General features: G+C 46.1%; 1 protein-coding gene across 2 annotated transcripts in view; it reads right to left on the reverse strand.

Annotated features, from left to right (window-relative positions):
• LOC120913276 overlaps positions 1 to 12817 on the reverse strand; it is a 58591-nt gene that overhangs the window by 17442 nt on the left and 28332 nt on the right. For both annotated transcript variants that reach the window (XM_040323114.1, XM_040323115.1), the window contains 6 exons: positions 9719 to 9855; positions 8827 to 8900; positions 3925 to 4020; positions 3705 to 3803; positions 1652 to 1701; positions 265 to 386 (listed from right to left, as the gene is read on the reverse strand). In XM_040323114.1, coding sequence (XP_040179048.1) covers positions 265 to 386; positions 1652 to 1701; positions 3705 to 3803; positions 3925 to 4020; positions 8827 to 8900; positions 9719 to 9855 — 578 coding nt within the window. The remainder of the gene's footprint in view (positions 1 to 264; positions 387 to 1651; positions 1702 to 3704; positions 3804 to 3924; positions 4021 to 8826; positions 8901 to 9718; positions 9856 to 12817) is intronic.

The following is a 12817-nucleotide window of genomic DNA, read 5'->3' on the forward strand; positions in this document are numbered from 1 at the left end:
TTGAGCTGTAGATGGCTGAGCCGTTTTTAAGCTGCAAAAAAAACCCAGGACCAGTGCGTTCTGAAGCTGCAGAGTAGAGCTGTAAAAACGGCAGACGTTAAAAAACGCTCAAAAACGCTACCGCAGCGTTTTTGAGCTAAAAAAATAAATAAATAAATAACATGGACAGGCGTTTTTAAGCTGTAAAAAAGGCTAAAGAAAGTGGCTGTAAAAATGTCCATGGAAATGAAGCCTTATAGTAAAATTATAAAGGATATCTCTTACCAGCTACCATCTGTGATGACCACCTCCCCATCATTGATGACAAACTGTATTTCAGATGGAAAGTTCACATTCCATTTGGGCACATTAGAGGCAACGGCAGCCAGCTTCCAGCTCCCTGCGATCTGCGGCATAGAGAAGCCATAAACGTTGAGACCCAAGCCTTTTAAAATATATTTAAGGTGGTTTCAAGCCAAGATTAAAATACGATGTACTCTGCACCCTTCACTTTGTATGTAGCACACTCCTGAACCCTGCACTCTGTATGTAGCGCACTCCTGAACACTGCACTCTGTATGTAGCGCACTCCTGAACCCTGCACGCACTCTGTACACAATGCAGTCCTGAACCCTGCACTCTGTATGTAGCACACTCCTGAACCCTGCACTCTGTATGTAGCGCACTCCTGAACCCTGCTCTCTGTATGTAGCACACTCCTCAACCCTACACTCTGTATGTAGTGCACTCCTGAACCCTGCACTCTGTATGTAGCACACTTCTGCAGCTGCTGACTTTTAAAAAAAGGACACTTATATGTCGAGGGCGCCCGCGATGTCGGCACCGAAGCGGATCTATTGCTCGGCTCTTGTGTGCTGCTGCCACCATCTTCGGTAAGGGAATCAGAAAGTGAAGCCTTGCGGCTTCAGTTCCCAGTTCCCTACTGCGCATGTGCGGCTCACGCTGCGTGATTTCACTGGTCCCTGCTGTTTTCTGGGACCTGTGTGTCTCCCAGAAGACAGCGGGACGACGACGAAGGAAGTGGTGTGGCTCGGGTATCTATTCCTGGAAGTGGGAGAAAATACCTGTATTACACAGGTATCTGCTCCCCCTCCCCCTGAAAGGTGCCAAATGTGACACCTGAGGGGGGGGGGGGGGTTGTGAAAAGCAGAAGTTTCATTTTTGGGTGGAACTCCACTTTAACAATGCTTCACACGGTAAATGTAGTTTTGCCACAACCACCACTGGTGCGGTGTGCGCTTCCCCCTTAGGTGTGGTTGAGTTCATGCTAGGGTGACCAGACATCCCCGGTTTCAAGGGACAGTCCCCGGATTGAGGACACTGTCCCCGGACCAAGTCTGTCCCCGTTTTGTCCCCCGATTGGATTTGAACAGGGCCTGGAGCAATTTCAAGGACAGTCAGTGCAGAATTAATAAAAATAATTCTGATTTCTACACCACTGCTCCACCGCTCCTACTAGCTTAAGGGGTGTATTTTTTGGTCGGAGCGGACCTTTTATTTTTCATGTTAGTGTCTCATAGACTTTAACGGTGTTTGCGTGTTCGAACAAATTTATTGCATGTTCTGCTGCGAACCGAATCGGGGGGTGTCCGGCTCATCCCTAGTAATGTACAACATATTGATTTGACATAATAATAATGATAAAACCTACCTTGTCCACGTCTAGAACTGTAACTTCATCAGGCAAATCTGAGCAAAAAGCTTAAAAAAAAAAAAAAACAAGGATACTGTTTTTCTTATGTACACATACTTTTTTTTTTTACCATATCAAGAATAAACTTTAAGCTTGCCCAAGTTTTTTCATTCTTTACAGAAACGTGCCCAATTTATATTTGATTTGGCATTGTTCTTTTCAGCTCAGATGCAGTGTTTTGATAGGGCAAGAGGTAAATGTTCTGTGTGACTGCCTCAAGTATTGCCGCGTTTACATTTTTTTTTTTAAATGGGCAAAAACAAAAAACGCCTATAAAAAAAATGCGTCTGAACTCATTTTTTTGCTTTCAAATAAATGCTGTTAATCGCAACTGCCTAAAAACGGCAATAAACGAGACTGTGTACATGGTCAGATAAGATAACATTGAATGAGTTCAGGGGCAGTTGAAAAAAGTGTCCAACTGCTTCAGAACGTCAGTTTAGCAGCAGCAGTGTACACAGGGCCTAATACATTTATTTTCTGGCATCATCAGGTCCATCTAGTGTCCATTTTGCAGTATTTTCCTGATTTAAGGTATTTCAGGAAAATGCCACATTATGGTCACTAGATGGAGCTGACTATCAAAGAAAATAAACCTAAAACAACATTGCCATTATTTGTGACAGCTGTGTGAATGCTTGAGGAATTATTACTACATTGTTTTTGTTAAATAGACTTCCTTACATTGAGTTTTACCCAAATCCTTTCAATATATGTAACTGAAAATTACTTTTTTTCAACAAAAGCAGAGTTATAATTTAAACCACAGACTCTGGATCAATTCTGGTGTATTGTTATTGACTTTGCAATGGATTTGTGTTGGTAGAGAACAGTGGCGACTGGTGCTCAAAATTTTTGGGGGGGCGCAAACAAACGAAAAAACAAAACAAAAAAACAATTGCAGCCACACTGTGCCCATCAAATGCAGCCACTGTGCCCATCAAATGCAGCCCCTGTGCAGTGCCATCAATTGTCGCCACTGTGCCATGCCATCAATTGTCGCCACTGTGCCATCAATTGTCGCCACTGTGCCATGCCTTCAAATGCAGCCACTGTTCCATGCAACACAGCCACTGTGCCATCATTTATCGCCACTGTGCCCATCAATTGTCACCACTGTGCCATGCCATCAAACGCAGCCACTGTGCCATCAATTGTCGCCACTGTGCCATGCCAAACGCAGCCACTGTGCCATCAAACGCAGCCACTGTGCCATCAATTGTCACCACTGTGCCCATCAATTGTCACCACTGTGCCATCAAACGCAGCCACTGTGCCATGACATCAATTGTTACCACTGTGCCCACATCAATTGTTACCACTGTGCGAACATCAATTGTCACCACTGTGCCCTTTAATTGTTGCCACTTTGCCCTTTAATTGTTGCCACTGTGCCCTTTAATTTTTGCCACGGTGCCCATTCATGCCTCTGTGCCAATTGTCCCCATTGTCCCCACTGTGCCCTTCGTCGCCGTCGTGCCCCTTTCCCCCCCCCGCCCGGAACTTACCTTTACTGGAGTCAGCCATCCACGTCCTCGACCCTCGCCTTGATGTCTTCTCCCGCCCTCGTTGACGCTTCAGCCAATCAGGCTACCGGTAGCCAGAACCGGCAAACCTGATTGGCTGAGACGCCTGTCAGTCTTATCCAAGGAACGCACACCCCACGCGTTCCGAGGATAAGCTTCCGGGGACCCGAGGGCTGTACTCGGAAAGCCTATCAGAGCCGCTGGCTCTGATAGGCACTTCCGTACAGCCAACCAGCTGCCGTTATTCAGATGGTCGGCGCCTCATATCCGGCCATCTGAATAGAACAGCGCAGCGGTGACAATAACATAGATTTGTGCAATGCATGAATCTATGTTATTAGACTCAGTGGCGGAGGGGGCGGCGCTCCAGCGCCCTCTATGGACGAACCGCCACTGGTAGAGAATTAACTCAACTTTTTTATACTTTACAAATCAAACAAGGCCAACACACACAGTATCTTGTTATTGAACTTTGGTCTACTTACACGAATGCAACTTTATTACTATAGTGTTATATTTGCGACAGTTTGCGTACTCTACAAATTTTTTGATGTCTTCTGATAATGAGTTATGGGTTGGGTGACCTGTAATATAAGGTTATATGGGTCATTCATTGAAAAAGGCAAGTAAAAAAATAAAAATTTTAAGTAGAGGTAGGGCAAGGACACCATTGTGCCCCTAGCGGAAGATAGGACAGATACGTACAATTCAGGTACAGCTTGCCCGGGAGAAGATCAGGTACGAACATGATACAGTTGGGGCTCACTCTGTAGATGAGGGACCTGATGCCTTCAGCAGTATCTGCAAAGGGGCAGAGAGCATGTGTAGGTCAGTGCCATGGGGCTCACATGAACATCATATACGGTAGTTTATATAGACATTGTAGTCATGTGTGAAATTGTAGTCTATAATAAAATCCGAAAAGGCAAACACATACACTATGGGCCAGATTCATAAAGAATTGCGGCGGCGTAACGTATCGTCTATACGGTACACCGCCGCAAGTTTTCAGCGCAAGTGCCTGATTCACCAAGCACTTGCGTGTAAACTTACGGTGGTGTAACGTAAAGGCGTCCAGCGCAAGCCCGCCTAATTCAAATGGGGCGTGTACCATTTAAATTAGGCGCGCTCCCGCGCCGGACGTACTGCGCATGCTCCGTTTTGAAATTCCTGCCGTGCTTTGCGCGAAGTGACGTCATTTTTTTGAATGGCGACGTGCGTAACGTACTTTCGTATTCCTGGACGTCTTACGCAAAAAAAAAAAATTGAAATTCGACGCCGGAACGACGGCCATACTTTAACATGGCTCGTCTAAATTTAAGCCATGTTAAAGAATGCCTAACTTTGCGACGGGAAAAAATTACTAGCGACGACGTAACGAACGCAAAAAACGTTGTGGATCGCCGTAAATGCTCATTTGCATACCCGACGCTGGAAAACGACGCGATCTCCACCCAGCGGCGGCCGAAGTATTGCATCCCAAGATCCGACGGTGTAAGTCAATTACACCTGTCGGATCTTAGGGCTATCTATGCGTAACTGATTCTATGAATCAGCCGCATAGATACTCTCGGAGATACGACGGCGTATCAGGAGATACGCCGTCGTATCTCTTCTGTGAATCTGGCCCAATATTACCAAAAATACTGGGACACCTGCCAAGAACATGAATTTTAATGGCATCCCAGTGCCGCATACACACAACCATCTTTCATGTCATGGAAAAAAACTGCGTTTTTCACGACGTGATTCTTGTCAAGCCGATCTTGTCAAGATCGTGAAAAAAAAAAAGCTTGAGCAAAGCGCGGTGACGTACAACACGTATGACGGCACTATAAAGGGGAAGTTCCGTTCGGATGGCGCAACCTTTGGACTGCTTTTGCTGATTTTGTGTTAGTAAAAGTTTGGTGAGAGACGATTCGCGCTTTTCAGTCTTCGTGCTTTTCAGTCTGTTACAGCGTGACGAATGTGCCATCTCCATTACAAATGCTAGTTTTATCAGAACTTAAAGCGGTTCTCCACCCTAAGGTGGAGTCCCGCTGATCGGAACCCTCCCCCCCTCCGGTGTCACATTTGACACCTTTCAGGGGGGAGGGGGGTGCAGACACCTGTCTAAAGACAGGTATTTGCACCCACTTCCGGCCACACAATACGGGCAAAAGACGGGCATTCCGTCACATCCCGTCTGTCGCCCGTTGTGTGCTGGGAACACTCGGCTCCCAGCACACAGCGGGAGCCAATCGGCTGGCGCGGCGCGACTCGCCCATGCGCCGTAGGGAACCGGGCAGTGAAGCCGCAGCGCTTCACTTCCTGGTTCCCTAAACGTGGATGGCGGGGGAGCAGCAGAGAGACGAGCGATCGCTCGTGCTCTGCTGCGATCGGCGCTGGACTCCAGGACAGGTAAGTGTCCTAATATTAAAAGTCAGCAGCTGCAGTATTTGTAGCTGCTGGCTTTTAATATTATTTTCCCGTGGCACATCCGCTTTAAAGGCAAAAAATGTGCCTTTAAGACGTATGGGTGAAAGTGACGTTTTGACGTCGCTTCCGCCCTGCTATGGTATGGAGACGGGTGGGGGCCATCTTGACCTCACTCGTATCCATACCACAGAGGAAGAAGGACCCGATCGCCTCCACCACTACAACGGCTCAGGTAAGCGGCAGAGGGCGCGGGAGAGCGGCGGGAGGGGGGCCCCTCTCTATCATAACCCCCCCCCCCCCACCAAAAGAGGGCTACATAATGATGACTGTAAAACTTTGAATCCCCTATACTTTGTCTTTCGGTGACAAAAAAACAAAAAAAATTTTTAAATCTGTCCTCACTCTATCCAAAGCCAGCAAAAGAGCTTTATTTCAGTATAAACATTCTGACATATTTGTAGGCACTATGCCGAGATACGTCAATGGTTCCGACAACACTGATCGCTGTATCAATGACAATGGTCCCAAAATGGCGTCAAAATTGTTCGATGTGTCCGCCATAATGTCGCAGTCTCGATAAAAATCGCTGATCGTCGCCATTACTATTAAAGTAACTATCCCCTATTTTGTAGACGCTAAAACTTTTGAGCAAACCAATCAATAAAAACGTATTTTACCAAAAATATGTAGAAGAATACGTATCGGCCTAAACTGAGGAAAAAAAAATTATATATATTTTTGATGAATATTTATTATAGCAAAAAGTAAAAAATATTGCTTTTTTTTCAAAATTGTCGGTATATTTTTGTTAATAGTGCAAAAAATAAAAACCGCAGAGGTGATTAAATACCACCAAAAGAAAGCTCTATTTTTAGGGGAAAAGGACGTCAATTTTGTTTGGGAGCCACGTCGCACGACCGCGCAATTGTCAGTTAAAGCGACGCAGCGCCAAATTGCAAAAAGTGCTCTGGTCTTTGGCCAGCCAAATGGTCCGGGGCGTAAGTGGTTAAAGTGGTTGTATAGAACATTTTTGGACTTTTACCTACAGCCTATAATAAGCCTATAAAAAAGCTTACCTGTAGGTGAAAAGAATATCTCCTAAACCTGTACGGTCTAGGATATATTCCCCTTGCAATGAGCCGCTGACTTCAGCGGTGCATGCGCACAGGGGATTCTCGGCTGAAAGCCCAGCAGACGCCGGACCTTGCCGGAAAGAACATCAACGACATCACGGCTCCAGCTACTCACAGCCCTGGAGCCGAGATACCGGAAGACACGCCGAGGCAACATGTCAGCTCCCTCGGCGTTGACCAGGTGAGATACTGACTCCTCGTTCTAAGACAATGAAAGAAAGAAAGTTAGCGCTCTAGGTGGATTGTGTTAGGATGATCAGTATGGTCTCAGGAGATCAAGGGTGCTGGCAATGCACAAGGCAACAAATGGAAAAAGAAAATATGGACAGCCGCACTCCATAAAACCTTGATGGTTGTCTTTATTTAAAAAAGGAAAAATGCACTACAAGTCACAGCACACAACACGGGAGTAAAACAGCTGATGTGTTTCGCACTATAAATTAGTGCTTAATCATAGGATTAAGCACCAATTTATAGTGCGAAACGCGTCAGCTGTTTTACTCCCGTGTTGTGTGCTGTGACTTGTAGTGCATTTTTCCTTCTTTAAATAGAGTCAACCATCAAGGTTTTTTGAAGTGCGGCTGTCCATATTTTCTTTTTCCATTTGACTCCTCGTTCTAAGGTAAGTATTTTATAATGAGCTAGTATGCAGTGCATACTAGCTCATTATGCCTTTTGCCTTACAGGTGTATACATTTTTTTCGGGGGGGGGGGGGTATACAACTGCTTTAATAAGATACTTACATGCCCCAGCACTGTCCAGCTGTAACCTGCCCAAAGCCACTAAATGTCAGGTTCTGAGCCGCCATCTTCTATGTGACATCATCAGGAGGCTTCCAGGTCCCAGGAGTTGGCATCCTTTTGATGCTCCAGTGCACATGCCCAATGGCCCGGATTCAGAGAGCAATTGCGTCTGCGTAACCATAGTTACGCAGCGCAATTGCTTACTTGCGCCGGCGTAACGACTTCTCCTGATTCAGAGAGCTCGTTACGCCGACTACAGCCTAAGATATGCGTGGCATAAGGCTCTTATGCCCTCATATCTTAGGCTGCATTCTTACGCAGGCCGCTAGGTGGCGTTCCCGTAGTGGTCAGGGTAGAGTATGCAAATTGCATACTAACGCCGATTCACTGCGTACGCAGTTTACGTCGTTTGCGTACGGCGTGTTTAGCGTAAGGCTGCTCCTGCTAATAGCAGGGGCAGCCAATGCTAAGGATACCCGTCGTTCCCGCGTCGCAAAGTTAAAATTTTACGTAGTTTGCGTAAGTGAATTCACTTTGAAGCAAATGACGTCCTTGCGACGTCATTTGCCGCAATGCACGTTGGGTTAAGTTTCCCGACGGAGCATGCGCCCTACGGTCGGCGCGGGAACGCGCTTAATTTAAATGATTCCCGCCCCCTACGGGATCATTTAAATTGTGCGCGCTTACGCCGGGCATTTTGCCGGAGCGCCCACGCAATTTACGGAGCTACTGCTCCGTGAATCGAGGGTAGCGCAGAAAATTTGCGGGGGCGCAGGGCAAAAACGGTACCCTGCACCTACGTAAAAAATGTGCATATCTTACTGAATCTACCCCAATGTGTTAAACATGGCATCAAAGCCTCCTGATGTGGCTATTTCAAGAGGCTTTGGGCTTGAAGGGGACATATCATTCCCCCCTAGGTAAGGATCTTGGAAGCGTTGGGTGCGCTTCGTCAAAAATAGGTACCCCCCCCCCCCCTCCAAAAAAAAATATTTGTAATTTGCTAAAGGGAGGTGGGGGGGATTAGGGAAAGAACAATAAAAAGTGAATGAAGGTTCACTTTATGGTCTGGTCAAGGAATCGCTACTGAAAACACCTATTAACCCAGCGGCTGTTACACCGCATGGACTGGCTGTATGCATGCCCTAGTTTGACAGCAACCAAAAACAAGCAGGAATCCTCCTTAGAAAAAATGTTTAGAATAAAAAAATTAGAGAAATAAACTCCACTAAAATGATCAAAATGTCACAACCCAATGAGGCCACTGCACAGCAAACACTCTGCTTCCAGAATATTTATATTCAGGTGTTACCTTTGTATAAAATATGTCCTGAACTCTCATCCACCTCAATGTCACTCTTCTCCAGTAAGTAGAGGATTCCAGGGCTCAAAAAAAGAAAATGCAAAATACATTTAATGAATTGTAAATCCTGCAAATGTTCTACTGTTCTCATTCAAATAATTGACAACTGGAGTTTGATTGGTTGCCATGGCCATGTCTGCTGTCTGATTGGACGCACATGTGTTTATAAAATAGGGCCTTTATTTGCAGTGTATTCTTTGTGATATAGCCACACCAATATGACAAGGGAAGATCCGAGGATAATCTGTATACATGTTTGTACCACACGGGATCTGGGTGCTTGTCCTCCCGTCCGAGTTCTAAGACTCCCTGGCCAAATCAGGTCTCAGGACCTATTTCCTGATTGGCCAGGAGGAGAATCAGGAAGACAATAACGAATATTAATTCTCTATTTTTACACAACTGGGTGGGCTCAGGGCACAGTGCTCTGCGCCCCGAGCCCACCCTTTTTTTAAGCCTCCGGCTCTAATCATGTGCTTCAAAAACCAAACAAACATTGGAATCCATGTGTCTGGTGCCCCACATGTAGATTAGGGGCCGGGCACATGGATTGGGGGACAGCGCACCTGTGCCGTTTATGGACGGGCCGCCACTGCTCTCCAGGCTCTGAAAGGATCCCGATACATATACATACATGAATCAGTTATAGTCCACTATGTTAAAGCTAAACAGGGAAACAGCTAAATATATAGGTGAAACACTGTAACATTCATTATATTGGAGCTATTTTGCCTGTTAAAGTTTTAGTATTGCTATCTATCCAGTCCTGGCCCAGTGACAGGTTTGGCCCAGTATTCCTGAGGGATGAAAGGTTAAAGTCACTTATCTTTGTTATACTTACTGGATGGAGGTGTGAGACAGGTGCACTTTATTATTGGCAATACTAATTTCAGTAAAGCCATGGAGAGCTGTGCTATAAGACAGAGCCGTTTCTACCTTCTCATACGCTGAAACTGTCAATATCCATTTACCTACAGACTAGAAAGAATAAAAGTGAGTACATATACCGTATATGACATATATGGCGGCATGACACCAATGATCTTTTTAGCTGTCTGTAAGGGAGGGATTCTGACCACCACATTAAGGACGGCATTCTACCTACTGACCGCCAATGTAATAGGCATTCTTCCCACTGACTAGTGACTACCAATGCAATGGACATTCTTCCCACTCACCACCAATGTAATGGTCTTTCTTCACACTGACCATCAATGAAAGAAGGTTCTTCTCTCTGTCTGAAAACCAATGTAATGGGCATTCTTTGTACTGGACACCAATTAAAGGGAATTCTTCCCACCAAACACCAATGTAATGGCCATTCTTCCCACTGAACAGCAATGTAATGGGCATTCTTTGTACAGTATTGGACACCAATGTATGGGGCATTGTTCCCGCTCACTACCAATGTAATGGGCATTCTTCCAACTGACTACCAATGAAAGAAGGTTCTTCTCTCTGAACACCAATGTAAGGGGCATTCTTCCCATTGAAAAATGTGAGGAGCATTATTCCCACTGAGTACCAATGTAAGGAACATTTTCCTAATGACCCTTGAGGGACCCAATCGGACCTAAACCCTAGGTTCACATTGGAGCGATTTGTCATGCAATTTGAGAGATCAAATCGCATGACAAGTTGGAGCCTATAGGAAGCAAATGCCACTGTTCCAATCGGTGTGACACAGATTTTGCGGCATTACACCGATTTGCAAAAGTAGTTCCTGCACTACTTTTTCCAATTTCAGGTGTGACTTCAATAGACATCTGTGCATGAAGCCACACAGATGTCTATCAAGTAGCACCTGAAATAGTGCCTATCAGAGCCAGCGGTTGTAAACGGCTTCCAGATGCTTATCCTCTGGACGTACGGGGGGTGCGTTCCTTGGATAAGAGTGACAGGCGTCTCAGCCAATCAGGTTCACCGGTTCTGGTTACCGGTAACCTGATTGGCTGAAGCGTCATCAAGGGCGGGAGAAGACATCGAGGGACGTTAGAAGCACGGCTGACCCCAGAAAGGTAAGTGCCAGGCGGGGGGGGGGGGCATTTTACAGGGCACAGTGGCGACAATTGCTGGGCACAGTGGCAGCATTTTACTGAGCACAGTGGCGACAATTGCTGGGCACAGTGGCGACAATTGCTGGGCACAGTGGCTACAATTGCTGGGCACAGTGGTGACAATTGCTGGGCACAGTGGTAACAATTGATGGGCACAGTGTTAACAATTGATTGGCACAGTGGTAACAATTGATGGCACAGTGGCTGTGTTTGGCATGGCACAGTGGTGACAATTGATGGGCACAGTGGTGACAATTGATGGCACAGTGGTGACAATTGATGGCACAGTGGCTGCGTTTGATGGCATGGCATAGTGGTGACAATTTCTGGGCACAGTGGTGACAATTGATGGCACAGTGGTAACAATTGATGGTACAGTGGTAACAATTGATGGGCACAGTGGTGACGATTGATGACACATTGGTGACGATTGATGGCACAGTGGTGACAATGGGCACAGTGGCGACAATTGATGGCACAGTGGCTGTGTTTGATGGCATGGCACAGTGGTGACAATTGATGGGCACAGTGGCGATAAATGATGGCACAGTGGCTGCGTTTGATGGCATGGCACAGTGGCTGCATTTGATGGCATGGCACAGTGGCGACAATTGATGGCACAGTGTCGACAATTAATGGGCATGGTGGCTGCATTTGATGGGCACAATGGCGACAATTGCTGGGCACAGTGGTAACAATTGATGGCACAGTGGTAACAATTGATGGGCACAGTTTTAACGATTGATGACACAGTGGTGACAATGGGCACAGTGGCGACAATTGATGGCAGAGTGGCTGCGTTTGATGCCATGGCACAGTGGTGACAATTGATGGGCACAGTGGCGATAAATGATGGCACAGTAGCTGCGTTTGATGGCATGGCACAGTAGTTGCATTTGATGGCATGGCACAGTGGCGACAATTGATGGCACAGTGGCGACAATTGATGGGCACAGTGGCTGCATTTGATGGGAACAGTGGCTGCATTTGATGGGCACAGTGGCTGCATTTGATGGGCACAGTGGTTGCAATTGATGGGCACAGTAGCTGCATTTTTTTTTTCGTTTGTTTGCGCCCCCCCAAAAAAATTTGAGCACCAGCCGCCACTGGTTACATTCCCCATAATATGAAATAAATATCCAGCAGAGAGAGTAGGAACCCCTCATAGTGGGCATGGTAGGTGTGTAGACATCTCACCAATAATGTCCTAGAGAAACTGTAGGCATATAACAAAATACCAGAATTTCAGTTTCGATGGACCGACCCTTTCCGAATCCTAAAGCCTCGTACACATGGCCGGGTTTCCCGACAGGAAAACTGCAAGGAGAGCTTTTGGCCGGGAATCCCAGCCGTGTGCATGCTCCTCACAGTTTTTCCGACGGGAAAACTGCCCAAAAACCGCCGGATGAAAAAAGAGAACCTGCTCGCTTTTTTCCCGCCAGGATTCCCAGCGGACTTTTTCCCCAAAGTTTTTGGCAGTTTTCCTATGGGAAAAACTGCGATGGAGCATACACACAGTCGGGATTCCCGACTAAAGCTCTCATCTGAGTTTTCCAGACGGAAAAATCTCTCGTGTGTACAGGGGAAAAGTTACCGAGCAAGTTCTCAGTTTTTCCCCCGGGATTTCTGACGGATATTTTCCCGTTGGGAATCCCGGTCGTGTGTACGAGGCATTAGGGATCTGTTTATAATTTTTTTTTTTTTTTTACACACACTTCACACAATTTTTTCCCAAACTTTACAAATTTTTCTAATTGGATTAAATTGGGAAAATGCTTGAGTTGTGGGTGAAAGTTGTGAGTCTTGGGTAAAAACATTTATAATTAGACCCTTTAAAGTGTCTAAGGCTACCAGTAATGTGATTCACAATAACAGTGATTTTG

This window comes from Rana temporaria, chromosome 9, assembly GCF_905171775.1.
Source record: "Rana temporaria chromosome 9, aRanTem1.1, whole genome shotgun sequence".
Classification (NCBI taxonomy): Eukaryota; Metazoa; Chordata; class Amphibia; order Anura; family Ranidae; genus Rana; species Rana temporaria.